Source organism: Mytilus galloprovincialis, chromosome 14, assembly GCF_965363235.1.
Source record: "Mytilus galloprovincialis chromosome 14, xbMytGall1.hap1.1, whole genome shotgun sequence".
Lineage (NCBI taxonomy): Eukaryota > Metazoa > Mollusca > Bivalvia > Mytilida > Mytilidae > Mytilus > Mytilus galloprovincialis.
In genome coordinates this window covers 68,416,069-68,437,498 of record NC_134851.1, presented here as the reverse complement: position 1 = coordinate 68,437,498, position 21,430 = coordinate 68,416,069, and the positions used below count along the sequence as shown (strand labels likewise).

Here is a 21,430-nt window from a genome sequence, read left to right as displayed (position 1 = left end):
CTCCTAATATCCCATGCCTATCAATTTTGCCCGAAGTGCACGAAGTCTTTAAATATAAAAAATAACGGGTGCACATATCGACCAATCAGGATTAGCCATACTCACAATTCTGAATACCATGTTATGCTAATAAAATGGCTGCGCCCATAAAATCTAATGGTGTATTGTAACCTACAATAATGCAGAATTGAGTTTTGCTTTTATTGTAAACTATCCGTATTTGCGATGTCCATCGACAGTCCCATATTGGTCTAAATAGCCGAGCTAACGCCAAACAGCTAGTGCTATTTCCAACCAGGGAAAAACAACGTAAACTATATACGTTCTAGATTTTATAATTACGACCCAACCTGTACAGTTTACCGACATTCAAACACATGATAAACTAAGCAACCACGAAATAGTTATGGGACACTGAAATATACAGTTAATTGATCAGGCCGTCAAAGAAATCTAGATCTGAAATATAAAATTGAGAATGGAAATGGGGGATATGTCAAAAAGACAATCTGACCAAAGAGCAGAAAACAACCAAAAGCATGCACTAATGGGACCTCAGCACAGCAAGAAAAATCCAGAGAGAACAAACTGGGAGACTTCAATCATATGAGCGAGAACACTAAATATTAAACCAGTGACAAATAATTCAATGGTCATTAGTGCAACAGATCTGTACAGAAAAAAGATAGATGGTATTTTAGTTTGAATTGTTTACATTCGTTATTTCGGGGCTTTTTATGGCGGTCAATGCGTTATTTGCTTGAATCATTGCTGAAGGCCTTACGATAATGACCTATAGTTAATTTGTGACAATTTGTTCTCTTGTGTCCCAGCCCAGCTTGTGGAGAGTTGTCTCATTGGCAATCGTACCGCAACTTTCAATGGGTTGAAAATCGAGAATTGCGTTTCGAAATGTAACATGCATTTGCACCGGTCTTAAGTCAGGAATCTGATGTACAGTAGTTGTTTGTTTATGTTATTTATACGCGTTTCTCGTTTTTTATATATATTAGACAGTTGGTTTCCCCGTTTGAATGGTTTTACACTAGTTATTTTGGGGCCCTTATAGCTTGTTGTTCAGTATGAGCCCAGGCTCCGTGTTGAAGGCCGTACATTTACCTATAATGGTTAACTTTTATAAATTGTTATTCGCATGGAGAGTTGTCTCATTGGCACTCACACCACATCTTATATCTCTGTCCTTGAATATGCAATAACTAGAAAACTTCCAGAAAAGAGCGGCAAGATTCATAACACCAACTAGTTACTTGGCAAAAAGCTTTTCGAATCTAGTCTAAATTCAAAGCTCTTCAACTTCGCACTTAGACCTTTAAAACCTTTTCATTCTAATGCTACCGGCGAGTCCTTTGTGTGCGAAATGCACGCTTCTGGCATACAAAGTTATAATACTGGTATCCTTGATCATCTTGATAAGTTGTTACTACATGTAACAAGTGGTCCGAAATCAAATCAAACTAGAACCCCTGATAGTGAAGATAGGCAAAGACAAATCAGACCTATTCTTGTTTTTGGCAAAGGTATACATCTATCAGAACTACCAACAAAAAATCTTAAACGACCACAAAGAAAATGCATGCTCAACACTTTCTCAGAATTCCAACAAAGACGGACACTTTGAAATTAGATCCCAGCTTCCTACCAAATACAATTGCAGATTGGAACCGAGAATCATCACCAATTCCAGAGGTGCTAATGTTGATCATAGGAAAATTCTACAGAAAATCATTTCTCGCTAAATTTTAAACAGCTTTAATCCCTGAAACAAGGAATATCGGACCTTTCCGTTCACGGACCAATAAACAGCTTGTTATTTTGAAACATAGCAGTCAGCATCCTTGATGAACAGTGTTGGTGATAAATAAATCAGATACATCCCTTAGTTAAACGAAAAATACAGAATTTACTCAGCAGAAACGTGTATTTAAGATGCAGACAGCTCTATTTATATTGAAACATAACAAACCATAGAAAGACGACCAAAACATATTTGTAAACACATTTTTTTTTATATTTTTTATTCAGAAATATCCAAGACTGTTGGTCCGTTGGTATTATTCGTTCCGGCTCCACTTTTTACTGAGAAACTTCTACAAAATATAAAAAGAATGAATTAGACTAATGCCTAAAATAGTGGATTGTAAATTTATACATAGATTGAGAAAAAAACATATTTTTTGTATAAATGATCCCCCACGCTGCCCATATTTTATCTATTCAACTGCAAGGTACAAGGGCAATAACTAAAACAACTGCGTTTTTGTTCTCTTAAAACTTTCTATCAATAGGAAAGCTTCCGAGGAAGTTCAATAGGATCTTCATTACAATTAATATTTCCAAGGGGTACAAGTCGTTAAAGAACTTATTTTCGAAAGTTGCAAAAAAGTTATTGATATAACCTAGTATGGTTAAAGTTTAATAAATTTCTGACAAAATTGAACATATTAGAGAGTTGAACTATGCAATTTCACATATATCAATATTTCCAAGGGCCTTAACTTTAATAAACATCTGACAGCTCTCATTTTCAGAAAACATTTTTAGATTGCCAAAATTTATCTTTGATTATCTTTTTAAACAAAAAAAACCATTTCAAACAGACATTCAAAATGGTAGTAATCAGATATTTCATAAGTTGGGACCGACAGACCGTCGAAGAGGGAGCCCGCTCCGGTCATGCTCTAGTGATTCCCTATATAATCATTCCCCCCCCCAGAAAAGGGTGGCACTTGTCCCTGGCCCCCTCTCAATCCGCCTCTGGTAATGCCCTTTACTATCCGGCATCAGTCATTTTTGGCTACCGTTAGCGTCAAATTGATTAAAATGTTACCATGATAGGTAAACAAAAATCTTTATCGTGATTTGCCAGAGGTTTCGTTTTTTTTTTCATTTAAATTTTAAATATGTACCAAACTTAAATCAATCGACTTACCTTAATATTCTGAAGCATGAGACGTCTTTGATAGTAATTTCTTTTCCTTGTTTCAGATGGTGCTGTCGTCATATCCTCAGTTGGTGGCAAGGTCGGTGATGTCGGAGGAATGGTTGTCACTGCTATCGGAGCCTTGGTTGGTGCTGTTGTCGGCGCTAAAGTCGGTGCTGCTGTCGGAGCCATTGTCGGCGCTGCTGTCGGAGCCATGGTCGGTGCTGCTGTCGGAGCCATGGTCGGCGCTGCTGTCGGAGCCATGGTCGGCGCTGCTGTCGGAGCCATGGTCGGCTCTTTTGTCGGAGCTAAAGTCGGCGCTGCTGTCGGTGCCATGGTTGGCGCTTCTGTCGGAGCCCATGTCGGCGCTGCTGTGGGAGCTAAAGTCGGCCCCATGGTTGGCGCTATAATAAATAAGTAAATAAAACAACTAAATAACACAGCAGAAAAAGTCACTGTTACAGGACAGGACAATTAACCTCTCAATCCGGAATGATGTTTATACACAAATAGAGCTTAAAAATAAAAATAGACAAATTACAAAAAATCATGCACGAGCAAAACCCTTAAATTGTATTTTTCATGACATAAATCTTGAGCGACTTGTTAACGGCCGTTTGAAATTGTTGCTGGATGACATAAATTTGAGCCTGAGTTTTCTCGATTGAATTATTTTGCATGTCATTCCAGGGCCTTTTTTAACTAGCGGTATGGGCTTTTCTCATTGTTAGAGGTCGTACGGTGACCTATAATAGTTAATTTCTGTGTAATTTGGTCGCTTGTGAAGAGTTGTTTCATTGGTAATCCTACCACATTTTCTATTTTCTATATACATATTTATATCAGATAACGTTCTCATTCAATATTTTATTAAAAGGCTGTCAAAAAGGTATTGTTATATAGCCACCATGGTCCATGGAAAAATTTCAAGCATGATGAAATTCATGTACCGAACCAAATGTACTGAAGACTGGATTGAAATTTAATGCCACTCTTTAATGTAGCACTAATATACTGTCTGGCAGATTTTATTGGTAGAGTATTCCTAAGTGCCTTGAGAGAACCACATGCGGACGGTAAAATGACGATGCGAGTATATTAAGATTGGAGTCGAGCGCACCTACTACGTGCGAGATTCGAGCCCATATCTTCAGTGTCAACAATGCAGTCATCGACCACGGAGGACCCCAAAACTATATTGGAAATTCACCTTTTCAGAATTTAAAGGACTATTATATGGATAATCTCATTGTTCGTACACAATAATGAAAACAACGTTATGTCATTGGTTGAAATTCTATTGTTTATCACGTTTTAAATCAATCACAACGTTTTGTCGTACGCTTTTGGAAATATTACCCAGAATGCATTACATGAAATGGCAAATCGCGGTAACTTACTTTGGTCAAAGATGTTCAAGCTTCTAATCAATCTCTCAGCAAATTGCAGTTTCTCTGGGGCTAAAAAAATAAGCTTTATTAGTATGGCACTGACAAATGGATGGTGTGTTTTTTTCAACAGTATGTATGTTATTGTAAGTTAGAATAAAAATGAAAAAAAATGCCCAAAAACGTACATAAACTAGTAAGATGATTTTAATTATTTTTCAAAAACTTCCTCCGGCAAATGTCAAAAATCAGTTTTGCTCGAGTTTGTAACATTTTAAGAGCCACCGACACCTATTCCATGTATTTGTACATCCTTTGTTCAATTGTTTACGGCTTGTGCTTTTGAACGCATACAAATTTAAGTTATAGGATATGTCATTTGTTTTCAGTGGAAAATTTGAAAATTACGAAATCAATTCTTACTCAAAAACTTTGTGAAGAATACCAGCATTTCACTAGTGGACCTGGCATCAAGGAAGGGCTTCAGTTGTGTTATAACTTTCATTGCAAACTTGTGAGTTGTCCTTGTTAAAGTTATATGTAAATCGTCCATGACGGCTGTGGCAGAGTGACGTCCCTTTCCAAGACGCGGTATAATCTTCTTCATAACCTCACTGAAGTGTTGGAACAGCTTGTTTTCATTCCTGTAAATGTAAAAGGCGGTTAATTTAATCATAATTGTTTTAAAAAAAAAAAGACGCTCATTTGTATTACCCCCCTCCCCCTTTCAAATTAGTCTTTCCAATTATACGTCCCTAATCAATTTGCTTTGGGAGGTTACCTTCGTCTTTTTCACATTATATTTGTCATCAACTTTCTCGGGGTGGTTAACTTTCTGCATTTTCCCCCCGTATATATGTCATTCAATGATAAAGGAGTAGGTCCGGTAAGGACCGATTTTGGCCTCAAATTTCAGGTTCATCTTACGAAAGATTTTTACCACTTTTATTTCATTTGAATCAATCAATTTATGTGAAAGATTTTAACTGATTAAGTCATTAAAAACAACCCAATTCAAGCTCAAATATGAAAAATCTACCAAAAATGCCGAAAAATGTCACTTTTCTGATGATTTTAGTCAAAAATGAAAGTGGCCGCATCCGTGTTCATCCTCAACCTTTATATATGTTATGTATTATCATAAAATACAACTTACATTTCAATATTAAGGATGAACACGAATGCGGCCACTTTCGTTTCACACGAAAACTGTCTAAAATTTAACTAAAAAGCTAGAAGTGTGAAGATTTCAGTATTTTAGCATGACTTAATGGTGCTAGTACCCGATATATGTGCATTGTATTGTCAAAAACAGCCCATATTTATGTAGCAGAAGCACTCAACTGTCCAATAAATAACTAAAAGTTTACATTTTAACAATTTTGTAAAACTGCTACATTTTGGGGCCAAAAAGGGGTCTTACCGGACCTACTCCTTTACTCTGGTAGGTTAACCTCATATCATTCGAATTAAACTTGTACTTATAAAACTACTCTGGGAGGTTAAAATCACCTCCTCATATTAATCACATTGTATTTGTCCTTAGAAACTTACTCGGGGAGGTTAACTTCACGCCACTCTTTTCCGTAGATATTCACGATACGACGAGGGTCTGTACATTCGAACACATCCGGGAAGTACTGAGTTGACCATTTAGACAGCTGGTTTTTAACCTGTGCTAAAGATGCTCCAGTCTCGACCTCACTTCTGACTTCACCTCTGACAAATTCGAGGAAGCAGGCCACATCTGAAATAAAAGTTATTTCTGTAGTTGACAGAAAAAAAAACTATCGTTGCCAACTTCTAGGTGGCACGTTGTTGCTGACCTGTAAATTACAACCCTCTATGTGACAGGTTGTTGCCAATCTGGATATTTCCACCCTCTTGGTGGCGACGTGTTAATTACCAATTGCCGACGTGGAAATTGCCAACCTTTAAGCGGCAGGTTGTTGCCGACCTGTAAATTGCCAACCTCTAGGCGACATGTTGTTGCCGACCTGTAAATTGCCAACCTCTAGGTCAAAACCAAAATTAATACTTTATTAATAACCAATTAGCATGGTTAATGTCTATGAAGTGACAGATATTCTAAACCAGTATAATGTGTATAGTACCAACCCAAAAAGAGATTTAATAGCTATTATCTGTTGTACCTAGCGTAGTGTTCCATTTTTTCCAAATGATACATTGTACCTACCGTAGAGTTCTATCTTTTCCAGATGATACGTTGTACCTACCGTAGAGTTCTATCTTTTCCAGATGATACGTTGTACCTACCGTAGAGTTCTATCTTTTCCAGATGATACGTTGTACCTACCGTAGAGTTCTATCTTTTCCAGATGATACGTTGTACCTACCGTAGAGTTCTAGCTTTTCCAGATGATACGTTGTACCTACCGTAGAGTTCTAGCTTTTCCAGATGATACGCTGCACCTACCGTAGAGTTCTATCTTTTCCAGATGATACGTTGTACCTACCGTAGAGTTCCTTCTTTTCCAGATGATACTTTGTACCTACCGTAGAGTCATTCTTTTCTAGATGATACTTTGTACCTACCGTAGAGTTCTATCTTTTCCAGATGATATGTTGTACCTACCGTAGAGTTCTATCTTTTCCAGATGATACGTTGTAACTACCGTAGAGTTCTAGCTTTTCCAGATGATACGCTGCACCTACCGTAGAGTTCTATCTTTTCCAGATGATACGTTGTACCTACCGTAGAGTTCTATCTTTTCCAGATCATACGTTGTACCTACCGTAGAGTTCTATCTTTTCCAGATGATACGTTGTACCTACCGTAGAGTTCTAGCTTTTCCAGATGATACGCTGCACCTACCGTAGAGTTCTATCTTTTCCAGATGATACGTTGTACCTACCGTAGAGTTCCTTCTTTTCCAGATGATACTTTGTACCTACCGTAGAGTCATTCTTTTCTAGATGATAATTTGTACCTACCGTAGAGTTCTATCTTTTCCAGATGATACGTTGTACCTACCGTAGAGTTCTATCTTTTCCAGATGATACGTTGTACCTACCGTAGAGTTCTATCTTTTCCAGATCATACGTTGTACCTACCGTAGAGTTCTATCTTTTCCAGATCATACGTTGTACCTACCGTAGAGTTCTATCTTTTCCAGATGATACGTTGTACCTACCGTAGAGTTCTAGCTTTTCCAGATGATACGCTGCACCTACCGTAGAGTTCTATCTTTTCCAGATGATACGTTGTACCTACCGTAGAGTTCAGTCTTTTCCAGATGATACGTTGTACCTACCGTAGAGTTCTATCTTTTCCAGATCATACGTTGTACCTACCGTAGAGTTCTATCTTTTCCAGATGATACGTTGTACCTACCGGAGAGTTCTATCTTTTCCAGATGATACGTTGTACCTACCGTAGAGTTCTAGCTTTTCCAGATGATACGCTGCACCTACCGTAGAGTTCTATCTTTTCCAGATGATACGTTGTACCTACCGTAGAGTTCTATCTTTTCCAGATCATACGTTGTACCTACCGTAGAGTTCTAGCTTTTCCAGATGATACGTTGTACCTACCGTAGAGTTCTAGCTTTTCCAGATCATACGTTGTACCTACCGTAGAGTTCTAGCTTTTCCAGATGATACGTTGTACCTACCGTAGAGTTCTATCTTTTCCAGATGATACGTTGTACCTACCGTAGAGTTCCTTCTTTTCCAGATGATACTTTGTACCTACCGTAGAGTTCCTTCTTTTCCAGATGATACGCTGTACCTACCGTAGAGTCATTCTTTTCTAGATGATAGTTTGTTCCTACCGTAGAGTTTCGTCTTTTCCGGATGATACGCTGCACCTACCGTAGAGTTCAGTCTTTTCCAGATGATACGCTGTACCTACCGTAGAGTTCAGTCTTTTCCAGATGATACGCTACATCTTCACGTAAAGTTTGTTGGAGAACCCAAAAAACTTTTCCAACAATTTTTCCTAGTCTTGATTTTGGATCTTTCATATCATTCTTTCCAACTCTTTCCGACCTTTTTCCCTTAATCGATGGTTTAGGAACAGATATAGTTGATCCTAATTGATCAATAACCGTTTGGATCTCATTCCAGGCTCCTGCCATGAAATTAGTCGTAGTATTCCGCAACACATCTGAAATTAAAATTATATTTTGTTCCCGTACATAGATCTTTGTCTTTGTCGTATAAACTTAAGAAAAAAAATATCCGAAGAAAACTTCACACGCAGTATGACCTTATACTATACGCATGCGCCAACTGCAACTCAGCAGTAGATACATTATTCACTCAGCCGTTTGGTCTTTGCTGCTTTATGTGGCATGCGTAGCAGTGAAATGATGCCGGGAAAGACTCATTGACCTTTCAAAAACCGAGTCCAGTAATTTACCACCACACCATCGATACAGTTCACAAAATTAATAAGGTACGCTTGCCACCACCAACAAATCATCTTGTGTGGGGGGACGACAGGTGCAGGTTTATTTTCATATTAAATTGTTTGATTGGGGATTCATTGAGAAAACAAACAAAAAATTGTGAAAGAAAATTATGAAACAGTAAAGTATATTTAAAGATTGACATATCGAGGAAAGGCGGTTGAATTTTATTTTGTATTTTTCTTTTGAAAAAAAAATTGGTGTTTGCCTCTCATTTAAAAACAATTGTTAGTAAATGCGAGACATAACGAGAAATCGGTAGATTTTAATAGCTACTTACCGATCATCATTTGATTCAATTGTGTCCCTTTGCACTGATAACGGTCTGCAAGAAGAGTCTTCGAAAAGTCTCCCATGAATATTCTAATTGCTTTATCTAAACCGGCCTTCTCTTTCTTTTTCCAAAATTTATCCAACAAAGGTTCATACGTAGCAGCGTCATAACCAATCATTTCTGTAAAAATAAAAGGGGGAGGGCTTAGATCTTAGTAAATGGTTTTAACCGTGTCAAGTTTTTAGCTAAGGGAAATTTGGTCAGTTTAATCTTACTGTGTAAAGATTAATCGTCAAAAACAAGTCCACTCCCTGGATGAGTATCGCTCGGTATAAAGATAGTGACAAATATAATTCCTTCCCATGTTAAAATGAGAACAATGCATGGCATGAAAGAATCTTAATTCGTTCATATAATTACGAAGTTGTTTGTACAACTATTGTTTTTTTTTCTGCATTAGATATCGAGTCGGTTCAATTAATGCATTTCTAATAGATATCCAAAAATTGGAAATGCCATGGAAGTGTTTTAGAATGAATAGTTTTTTTTTCAAGTATGTTGTGCAATCTTTCATTTAGAAAGTGTATCAATAGACTATGATAGTAAAAACAAACAAAAACGCCCGTATATAAGTTGATTGATTGATGAATGGGCTAACGAGTGTTGAGTCAGTTTTATCGTGACTCCGGAATTGGGTGATTTTAAGCTCGGGATTTCGGAATTAACCCTTTCGAGATCTGGGAATTCTCTTTTCGAATTTCGGGATGTCGGGATATAAATTTATCTAAATTCGGGACCTCGGGATTTCGGGTTATTAAGCCTAAGAGTTCGGGATCAGGACCCCTCCTAACCCAGCTTCTAAACTGATGGAAGCTTCTATGTTTGTTCTGATTACTAAAAAAACTACGTTTACCTACCTTTGTTTTCCGTTTTGGGGAATTTTCTAAAAAACGAAAGCAGTTTATAAAAAGCAGGTTTAATGCATTTATCTTTGTCTTCACCAGATCCATAATCGTCCTCATTAGATTCAGATCCACCACTTGTTGGACTAGGGGTAGATGTCTTGCCGCCAATTTCTCGACGAAACGATTTGTACACATTTGGTGTAGTAGATTTGTACACATTTGGTGTAGTAGATTTGTACACATTTGGTGTAGTAGATTTGTACACATTTGGTGTAGTAGGCGTGAATTCGGTTGTAATCTCACTAGACATATCGTCACCTGGTTATAATGGAGAAAAAAAATTAAAGCACCCATAATCGAAAATAGACTAGGCAAATATTAACACATCTTTTTAGGCAAAACAGTAAAGAGTTAGAAGGCAGCTGCAATTTGATTTGTTTCGGATAAGGGGGACTAGGGTGAAAAATTGTCCTGCCTTTTTGTTGATGTAGTCTCTGGCCTGCATTTTAATTTTCAGTCACCCTATTCGGAACCGCCTTATTTTATTAAAGTTCATCCCGAAGTTTTTTTTACATTGTCATTCTGTCTTTTATTTTGCCAAGTTACTCATGATCACTCATCCTGCCTCAGTCTTAACTCAAAATAATAATTTCATCTTTCAAAATATATCAGTTAAACATTTTAATTTAAAATGTTTATACTTCGACATAACATTTAGCGCTAATATCTTTGTCTTCATACTAGAAATATAAGGAAACCTGAATGGTTTAAATTCTAATTTTAGTTTACTTAAATCAAAATCATATCCATAAAAAGTCTTGTTGTGTTCTAATGTTCTTTGTATTGATGCTCAGTATTAAACTGTATCACGTAGTCAAGGAAATATGGAAAAAATATGCCAAACAAAAGACTGTGCTTGCGTCATCCATTTGTGTAAAGCAGTTTATCCACGAGCATCACTGAAGAGACATGTATTGTCGAAATGCGCATATGGTGCAAGAAAATTGGTACCGTTAATCTTATTATTATCAATCACTGATCACTTGTACAAAACATCTGTACACATTATAATTTGTACAACATTACAATTTGAACAAAATATATACAAGCTCATAGAATGTAAATTCATACATAGAATGAAACCCACCCAGACCCTCACCTATGATCCGAAACATATTTGTACAAGACATGCCCTAAATGAGAATATGATACTTACTACCAAAGAGGTCCAAACTTTGAACCAATTGTTCGGCAAATTGAAGTTGATCAGCGGCTGAAATAGAATAAGAAAGAGTCAGATTTACTGAGGGGGGTTTGAGGGGTTCTGATCCCGAAATCCCGGGCTTAAATTAAAAACATGAAATCCCGAGGTCCCGAATTAAAACAAATTAAATCTCGACATCCCGGAATTTGAAAAAAGAAATCCCAAGCTTAAAAACACCCGATCCCGACGTCCCCTCTCCACGTGTACAGAGGAGAACAAGTAATTTTTCAGAAAGGGGTTCATCATTTGAAGAAGTAACTTTGTTATGTCAAGCAATGTTTCCTGTAGTTAAATATTTTTCGTATATTACTTGGTATATCTCATTCCTGTAGGAAAACCTATTCAACATTCATTATTTAGTACTTATCAATTGTTTGACAAGAACTTTTCTTAGAAAGTTCATTATGTTTTTCAAGTGAAGATTGTTCCATATTTGTTAAATTTCTAAGTTATCAAAATCCTGTCCTATTTTATTCAAAATATTTCGCAAAGGAAATCCGATGATAAAATTGTACACATTAAGAAAAGACAGTAATTTGAAATTATGATTGGCAGACACTAGTAGCACGATTTCAGTCTGAAACGGTCATTTTGGTCTGATCGTATCTTAATTGACTGGATTTACCGCTAGAGGAAAACGTCAAGATTTGTCAGTTCGTTAAGTCTCCATTCGGACCGATAGTCTCATTAGGTAAATTAGTCCCGTTAAGGCATGTCAAGATATTTAAGACTGTATCTTCTAGCGAGCTGTTTAGATCCGTTAAGACCGTGTCAGACCAAAACAGACCATGGATACAAACTGACGTCAAGATGTTGTCAGACCGTGTCCAGTCGTGTTCAGATTTTAATAATTTGGACACAAAACGAGTGAAACTTTCCCATTATTTATCAGGGGTTGCTCCCCTTTCAAGAATAAAATAAAACTGTGAAAGAAGACGATTTTTTTAACTGAAAGTCTACCACGTCCCTTTAATCATGTTATTTAAATAAAACAAATATTCAATTTGAATTCTAACTTCTTCCTATTTAATTATTTAACACTGTTTTATAATTATATAAATAAAAAAAGTAGCTCAAAGTCATACTGCTGCACAAATCGCCGCGAATTGACTAAAAAAAATCAACAGATTGCCGAAATAATATTTGATTATTGAATATAAGCACCTGAACCTTTATATTTAATGGTTTACAAGTGATTGCAATACGTTTTATATCATGCAATTACAGACTGCCGTATGTGGTGAAGAATTTGTCATTCATTTTTACACCCTTATTTTATAATAACGGATGTCGGCCGTGAACACTTGAAAACGTGATCTTAATATGTTAAATTAAATTTAAGATGTAACTATTTTTAAATATTGTAAATGAATGCATTATCATTTATCTTTTTATGTTACCTATATAAATTGCATTTGAGTAAATTTGAGGCAGGGACAAAAATATATAGATATAACTCTGTCTTTTATCGTTTTCCGTTTATTGTCATGACATTGTCCGTTAACTTTATTTTTGCCAGACTCATGCGTTTGACTTTCCATCTTTATTTTTTAATGTGTCTATAATTCGAGGGCCTTTTGTAAAAAAACTACATACCAGAAGCCTTCGTTAAAAAATAAAGTTTGAATATTATAGCAGAAAAAGGCTTATAAATTCATTCAAATTAATATTTGAAATACAATGTAGGATAAATAATCAAGAAAATGTTTATAAATACGTCAGACACTGTACTTAAAGTACATTTAAAGACCAGGTTACATATATATTACATGCATACAGCATAATAAAGCTGGTTTAATTTGAATGACTATCCATTAGGGACATTTTTCGACGATAATTAATCAAATCTGACAAGTTTAATTAAAAACGGAAAATAATTCTTCGCCCGTAAACGATTTAACGTTACCGTACCCTCCTTTATTTTTGTTGCATTCATGTCGCATGTGTGTCGGCAGTGTCAGCGCTTCTAATAGCTAACTTATTTTACACAAAATCGTTGACATGGTAGAAGGAAACTATAGTACAATATAAGCTGAGCTGGAAATTGCAATTGGTGAGTAGAAATGAATATTTTAATACATGTCTATCAGAATAATCATTGATCATAGATCATCACCCAAGAGTTTGAAGGAAAAATGTTCACATTTGTTAAATTTGTGCATACAGGTATGAATCGACGTTCCAATACTCCACACTCTTTGATAGTAGCCTGTTCAAAGACAAAGTAAGAATTTGGGCTTGTTAAAAAATTGTTCCTGTGATTGGACCCCCCCCCCCCTTTTTCATGTTTTTTGGAAGATCAATGCATGATTTAAAAAGTTACATATAAACAAGTATGGTTTAAACCCCCTTTTAAAAATGGCTGGATCCACCCCTGTTTATTGCCTAACATGCATTGACATGTGGGGTATTCACAATGGTATGGTTGTGCGGGATGGCCTATAGGCTATACAACAGTTACAAGACCTAAACCCCTGATCGAGTAATCCTACATATTGTATGTTAATGAATTGATAACTGTAACGTCCTAAATTTGCATGAAATATTTGTCTCTTTTTTTTATTAACCAATAACCAACCAATCTTCACATGTTACGATGTAGTCCGAGACAAGCTTGTCTGGCAAAACAGCCGTTTGGACATCAGAGTAATCTCGGACTAGTTACGTTTGGACGTCAGAGTAATCTCGGACTAGTTACGACGATGGTATACCTATTTATATAGCCACTGGTGGGTGATGTACAATAATTATAATTTGTCACATATGTGTTATGAATACCTTCAACATGCTCAAGGCTTGGGTTTGTATATATGCAATAACCTCAAAATTGCCCGGGGCAAAAAAAAAGAGTATATTGATATTGTGCCCTGACATGCCTGATTCCAAATGATGAGACGGCATTGCGTCCTTAACAACAATTTTAACACTTTTCATCTTTTGTGATAAGAAATTTAAGATTTTACCGGGTATGATTCATTATTTTGTTATAAATGATTTGTTATGCTCTTAATTTTGTAGAACTTAAATATATGTTATAACAAGAAAAAGAAATTATGTTGAAATTTTTATTTTTTAATTTTATTTATCTTTTGTATTATTATTCACTGTCATGACCATGATGACTGTCATGACTAAATAAAAATGAGATCCCACGCATGCGCGGCATAGTTAAATAAGTGCCCGACACGTTATCATCAGTATGTTGATGGATTATAAAGAAGAAGAAGAAGAATCTTATAAATACTATTTGCTTTGTCACCATGTCACGTTGGTAGTAATATTCAACAAATTCTATTTTAAAATAAAAAAGTATTATAAATTGATCACAACAAGTATAGTGCTATAGCCTCTATTAGACAGTAACCCTTCAATGAAGTATACACCTAAGAAAACATTGATGTAGAAAGAGAGAACATTTTGTTTTAGAAATAGAACCTCAAAAAAGGGTTTTATTCTTCTTCTCATAAGGGACTTATCAATTAAATTGTATAAGTCATAAATTCATTTCTTTACATCATTAAACTTTGTTGTCAAGCAACTTATGATTGCTAGTTTTTCTTGTAGATAAATACAAGTTTATATATAATAAATACTTTATTCTTAATGTATATTTTTTTTGTAGATAAGATATCACATTGGTTCGAGCATGATTCCCAGCCAGATTATGAAGTGGCATATATCATGTATATCAATGTATATATAGGAAATATATAGTGTCGCTAAGTTACTCTCATATGGTACCTCATTTGTACCTGTAGCTATAAATTGTGAAATGGTGGATTCATTCATAATTTTGTGTTACTTATTGGTTTGGAAATAACGTTGATAGAGCTAACAGCATTATGTCATGATGTACAGTTGATGGGATGATCTGATTGGACAAAAAGAGAATTGTGAATTGAACAAATAGCAAACTTACAATTCATAGAAAAAATGTAGGAAATACAATGTACTACATTACTTGGTGACAGAGCATACCTTTGATATATATATATATATATATGTGAAATAAGTAATATTAACAATTTGAAATAAAGAGAATTTAAAGTTTTCTAGGAATATTAGTAGTGCATCATATCTTAATTCCATGATTATTTTGGATAGTTATATCATTAAGAATAGAAAATTGGAATAATGGAAATTTCTAGTTTCAGTGAATATATATCAATCATTGTCAATACTAAAAGTGCAGCATCATGATCATACATCATCTGATTCACCTTGGATAATTATTCATTTGAAATAAGAATTTGGATATAATAAGAGTTTCTATGCTGCCATTGCTATTGTTGGCTACATGTACCACCAGGGAGTGTTAAACCTCCTTTACTTTCCATGAGGGTCTGTCACGGTCCATCACTATTGGTTATTGTCATATATATGCATAATGATGGAAGTTTTTACCAACCTAGACAAGCTTTACAGCCCTGGCATGGTTGTTGGTTAGAGTCGAATGACAGATTGCTGTATAGTTATAATAGTCTGAATGTATCTACATGTATTTAAATAATCTTCTAAATTACTGTTCATTCTGAAACTGGCATTTTATAATAGTAGTCAAACATATTAAACAATACATGTACTTCAAAGTATCATTTTATTTTGTCTCGCCTTACACAAAAGTCATGAAAGTTGGTTGTATACAAGAAATTTGTATTACAGTCTTGGGGTGATGATGTAAGCTATTTTATAGAGCTTTACATTTTAAAAGCTAAAAGAGCTGGATGTTTCTTGTCTTGTATTCAGATGCTAGTAGCTAATTAATATGTTATGATGTTTCAGTTTGCCATTATATGTACATTGCACCTGACCCCATTTTCATGGTTCAATGACTGCATGTAAAATATACTGTTACTTAATCAATGAAATGCTCTCTTATACTGTATATTTTATATATGTAATTGGATACATTTTATTGTATATGAGTATCTTGAAAGATCTACTTGTCTATCAGGTTGGGTTGACCTGACCTTGGCCTTCATGGATAATTTAAGTGATTAATAAAATTGAGAATGGAAATGGGGAATGTGTCAAAGAGACAACAACCCGACCAAATAAAAAACAACAGCAGAGGGTCACCAACAGGTCTTCAATGTAGCGAGAAATTCCCGCACCCGGAGGCGTCCTTCAGCTGGCCCCTAAACAAATATATACTAGTCCAGTGATAATGAACGCCATGCTAATTTCCAAATTGTACACAAGAAACTAAAATTAAAATAATACAAGACCAACAAAGGCCAGAGGCTCCTGACTTGGGACAGGCGCAAAAATGCGGCGGGGTTAAACATGTTTGTGAGATCTCAACCCTTATTTCAGTTTGATACAATGTTAACATGGTTAGGTTTGTTTCTCAGTTTATATTTCCTAATAAAATTGACACTGGAAATGGGGAATGTGCCAAAAAAGACAACAACCCAACTTCAGAGCAGACAATAGCCGAAGGTCATCAATGTTTCTCATAAGCTATAAGCTACATTGTACATTTATAGGATCACTACTTTTGGCATAATTATGGAATAAATGTAAGTTGTACATGTTTGACATTTTTGAATGGCTTATTTCATCTGACAATGACACCATTTTCATGGTTTTTATGTTTAGTCTTTTTCTCTGTTTCTATGGTTACTATAAACGTTTAACCATAAATTTGGGGTATGGAAGAACTGTGAAATTCAAAAATTCATGAAATTCATGAAATTATCTGTCATATATCTGTCTGGCATGGTTATTTTGACTGGACTTCATTTTAATGGATTATTGATAATGTAAAGTTTATGTGATACTTATAGACTAGTAAAATCTTCTTATTACAGAATTTCAATAAAAAGATCATGAATAAGGCCACATTTAAAAGAATGTCTGTTTCCCATCCCAGGGGGCTTATTTTTTACCTGGGTATGGGGAGGGGAAACAAACAATTTTTATTTTGGCCTAAAGAGATATGGTGAGACGACTATCAACCATTTAAATCATGTAGACCAAGTGATTTACTTGTTAGTCACTATATACATGTAATAGGTCACTGCACACCCTTCACTGAACAATGACCAAAAACTAAAACTTTATAATGAGCACCCTATAAAAGGTTCAGCCTGTAATGAGGTAACTGACACAGTTAATGTAAAATATTCAGACGAGAAACCCAACAGTGATGACAATTTGATTTATTATACCATACCCTCCCCCCTCCCTTGAAGTTAAATGTCCAATCCCTTGTTTCGGAAAATAGATATTGATGCTAACGTAAATATTTTATCCAATAAAAAGACAGGAAATAAGTCGGTGAACCAAAAAGTTCAAATCTAATTGAAAATTAAAGTGCCCATGAACTCACTGATCATGCACGAGTGATTCTATTCATTAAAAGTGTCCGTGTAACAATTAAGAAGAGTCTGTGTATCATCGAAAAAGAGTCTGTGTAACACCCCTTAATGTACTGTTTTTCTATAGCTCTGCAAAGGGGGGGGGTCAAAGTCGTTCAAAGGTCACTGTACGGCCTTTAACAATGAGCAAAATCCATACATCATTCTAGTACGGCATACGTTTTACCTCAGCGAACTCTCTGTCTTGGTGATGTATCAATCATTTGCTTCAGGTCGATCCATTTCGCATCTCGTCATGAATATTATATGCTTATTTATACAACCGAACAACCAAACGTCCGCACCCAATTTTAGCAAAGATATACTGTCGAACAGGAGATGTGAATATTTCTATACCCAATCCATCATTTGGTTTTGAAAACAATTTTAAAGGTATACATTAATACGACATCAACCCAACGACACATATCAATCAAAACATTAAGAGTCAACACACAGATTTTTGTAATAGAAAGAAACCTATACAGAATAAAAAGCCTAAACCGCAACAAGACTAAATAATACGGGAGCAGTGATTTTTTTTAGACAAAAATGCAAGTGTTCCGTAGAAATATTTCACGTGCCATTTTTTTTTATTTCGATCGTTGAAAATTATAGCAGGTGTGATATAAATCAGTAGATTTAGGACAAAACTATAATATGGAAATATAATATGAAAATTAAGCCTGCTTTGTACTAGACCGACACACTGAGATGGATTTTTAACGTGTAAGTTCACAAGCTAACAGTTCGAAAGAAAGAAAAAAACTCTTTGTTAGACCCGTTTGGGATTCGGACTAAAGTCCTCTCGCTGTCGAGGTGAACTTATTCTCACGAGACCAACCAGGAGAGAGGTCGCATAGTCATACCAAAAACTCGAGCATAATAAACAATACAGTTTAACAGAATTATCACCGTTACTGATGCGATTTTAAAGTCATGATCTTATCTAAATTAGATACCGTTATGTGATGTTGGTATCTACACGTATGAATAGAGATGGCCGACATCAGAGTAGATTGAAAGGACCATCGCTCTCTGCAAATTGAAAACTCTTCCTCAATGGTGTTAGTGGTCCCATTATAGCGAGCTGTTGCAAGGCTAAATTTCTATCCTTATTAAATCTTCTCTCATTATTCAGTGGTATTTCAAGTTTACTTTTAATCTTATTGTCGAACGACTATTTGAAGTGCTTCCTATTATATTTAAAACGTGTGTTCTCGTTATGAACACGAATGAAATATTTGCCACTGGACTGAGGCAAACAACAATGAATCACCATCACTAAAATATAAGTATTTGTTCTCACAACATACTTTGTAATTAATTAGAAGAATGATGACAATTTCTCATCTATTCACGTTTTGATCGAGCCGCTTCAACATCAAATCTTGCTGCAATTGTTTTACATTTAGGCTACTAGTATTAATTACTATTGTATTCATTGAAGTTTACATGCGTAGTTTTTTTTATTCAAAAGAATAAATTAATATTTATAAATAAATTGGACTGAACAAACAACACCAATTATTTCGCATTTGCATGTAACGCAGTTTAGAAAAATAAAAGATTTGATTTTTTTTTAGATTAGCACACATGCAACGCATCCCCACTTAGGAGTCCTCCAAAAAGGTAAAATTTACCTGTAACGGAACATGTATGTCTGGTGTATGTATATCACTCGTTCCATCTACAATATACGGAAATGACACGACCGGGTATTGTAAAGCTTTGAGGGACTTTTAATGTCAAATTCATATCCCTGGGCGAAGAAATTACCAAGTTTGGAAAACACCGTGTGTACACTGACTTATAAAAGTGTTTATGTCTTTCATGCTGTCTAGTCTGAGAATAAAAGTTTGAGCAAATTTTGAAGGTAAAAAATAAAGGTTTAATAATATTGCAAAAGTCTGTGAATAATTGAAAATAGGACGTTCCGGAAAACACAAGTCGCTATATTAAATGCTTGTAAATCTCTGTTACATGTGGTGCGCTTCTATTTAAATACCTTTCTGTTAATTAAGAAAGTGTAAAAACAGTTATTGAAATCCGGCTGAAAAAAGGGAAAACGAATAGTGACTATCTAACTTATTTTTCAAATATCGAATACACAAATAAATCTCTAACCATCCACGCTTACAATTTGTTTTTACTGACAGGTGTCTGCTGGCATTCGATTGGATATCAGTTTTATGTAGGCGTAACAATTCATCCCATTTATCCAATCAGCTGTCTTGTGTGCGATCTCATACGGTTCACACTAGGGTTCACATAGTCTAGTTTTTTATAATGATAGCGATAAAAATTATTCGTGCAGAATATACATACACTATAAAACAAAAATATCCTGTCCAAAAATGACTTACGAGACACCATATTAACCAAATAACTATTTAAAAACTAAGACAGCATACATATAAAATATTATCATTCATAACAATTACTATTTAAAAGGGAAATATTATACTATTAGTATCATGGTCCCAGCATTTTAACAAATTTATCAAAACAGGACGTTGTTGCAATGGTGTGACTGGGACTTTACGGTGCGTCTAAAAATAACCTAGGCCGCCTCGGTGCACTATAAGCTCCCAAAACTGCACTAAGACCATGATGGAACACTATAGCGAACTTTCTTTACTAATGAAATGTCCATGTGTGGAAAAAAAGATCTTACTATACACTGTACGGACATTTAGACTTATTCACTAGCTGTGATATACAGTAGAAGAGTTAGCAAGGATAGCAAGGATACAAAAATTACGATATTAATAACGCTAAAAATTAAAAGGAAAGTGTACGCTATGTCGCCCGGAATCCGACACTGACCTAGCAAATTACGACATAATTAAACCATTAGCAACTTTGTAAAAAAATATATAGAAAAAATGTCTTTTCTCTTCCTTAAACTGGGAATATTATGATAATCAGATAAAGGTAATGTCTGTCAAAAAACGTATTTTACGAAATAATTGAAATCGGATTTAGATTAGATTTGTGATCGTTGGAATTTAAATAATCTATCTCTTTATAATTACCTTTTTTAATCAAACGGAACACATACTATAGGAGATGTGGGATATGTTTCAATTTGACAGCAACCAAACGACAAAAAATCATAAATGAATCAAGAGCGCATGTTTAGTCTTCAACAAGAAACAGGTGTCTACACAAAAGGTCTGACAGCGTGAAAGACCAAAACCACACTATTATAAGTCATGGTATTCGAAAGCAGGAGATTAGTACTCTATCAGACAAAACTGCAATCACGTTTACCAAATACTTAACCAACGCACCACAAACTAATGCCTGCACCAAGTTAACGTATAATTGTGATATGAAGAGATGGCAGATACCCACAACCAACTTGGAACCACCACCAGACAGAAGGACAAATAAGCATTTAGAGGGCTGGCACCCCATATGGAATTTACTGACCCCATATATACCGTATTAGGTCACTCAATAGCTTTACAATACCCGGCCGTGTCATTGCCGTATATTGTAGATGGAACGTGTAATATATGTTCCAGACCGTATGAGTATTTGGGCCGTACGCAACTTTACCGAAAAATATTTTTGCTAAGGAACATACAGAACTGCAAAAATGTAAATGTAAAAAATATTAGTACGTTACTTGTGGTAGCAAGTGTAACATTGGTTGAGAGTACCAAAATTAGGATTAAGATATACAATTAAACAAATATTTTATTTCAATTGTTCATTTGTTCATTTTATCCGTGTAATTGTAATAATATTAAATTAGTAAATCTGAAAATAAAGATTGTGATTAATGTTAATTTTTTGAAATTTAACCCATATGATCTAATAACATGTATGGTCAGCTCGTACTGGACCATACG

At 35.2% G+C, this 21,430-nt stretch overlaps 1 protein-coding gene across 1 annotated transcript in view; it reads right to left on the bottom strand.

Annotated features, from left to right (window-relative positions):
* Positions 1–1,997: 1,997 nt before the first annotated feature.
* The window catches only part of LOC143058395 (uncharacterized), a 40,999-nt gene continuing 21,566 nt past the window's right edge, over positions 1,998–21,430 (bottom strand). Inside the window, exons 14-22 of the mRNA XM_076231896.1 lie at positions 11,158–11,214; positions 9,954–10,259; positions 9,043–9,216; positions 8,204–8,458; positions 5,884–6,076; positions 4,753–4,973; positions 4,342–4,401; positions 2,951–3,345; positions 1,998–2,108 (exon numbers count right to left, since the gene is read on the bottom strand). Of these exons, the coding sequence (XP_076088011.1) occupies positions 2,073–2,108; positions 2,951–3,345; positions 4,342–4,401; positions 4,753–4,973; positions 5,884–6,076; positions 8,204–8,458; positions 9,043–9,216; positions 9,954–10,259; positions 11,158–11,214 (1,697 nt within the window). The 3' untranslated portion in view covers positions 1,998–2,072. The remainder of the gene's footprint in view (positions 2,109–2,950; positions 3,346–4,341; positions 4,402–4,752; positions 4,974–5,883; positions 6,077–8,203; positions 8,459–9,042; positions 9,217–9,953; positions 10,260–11,157; positions 11,215–21,430) is intronic.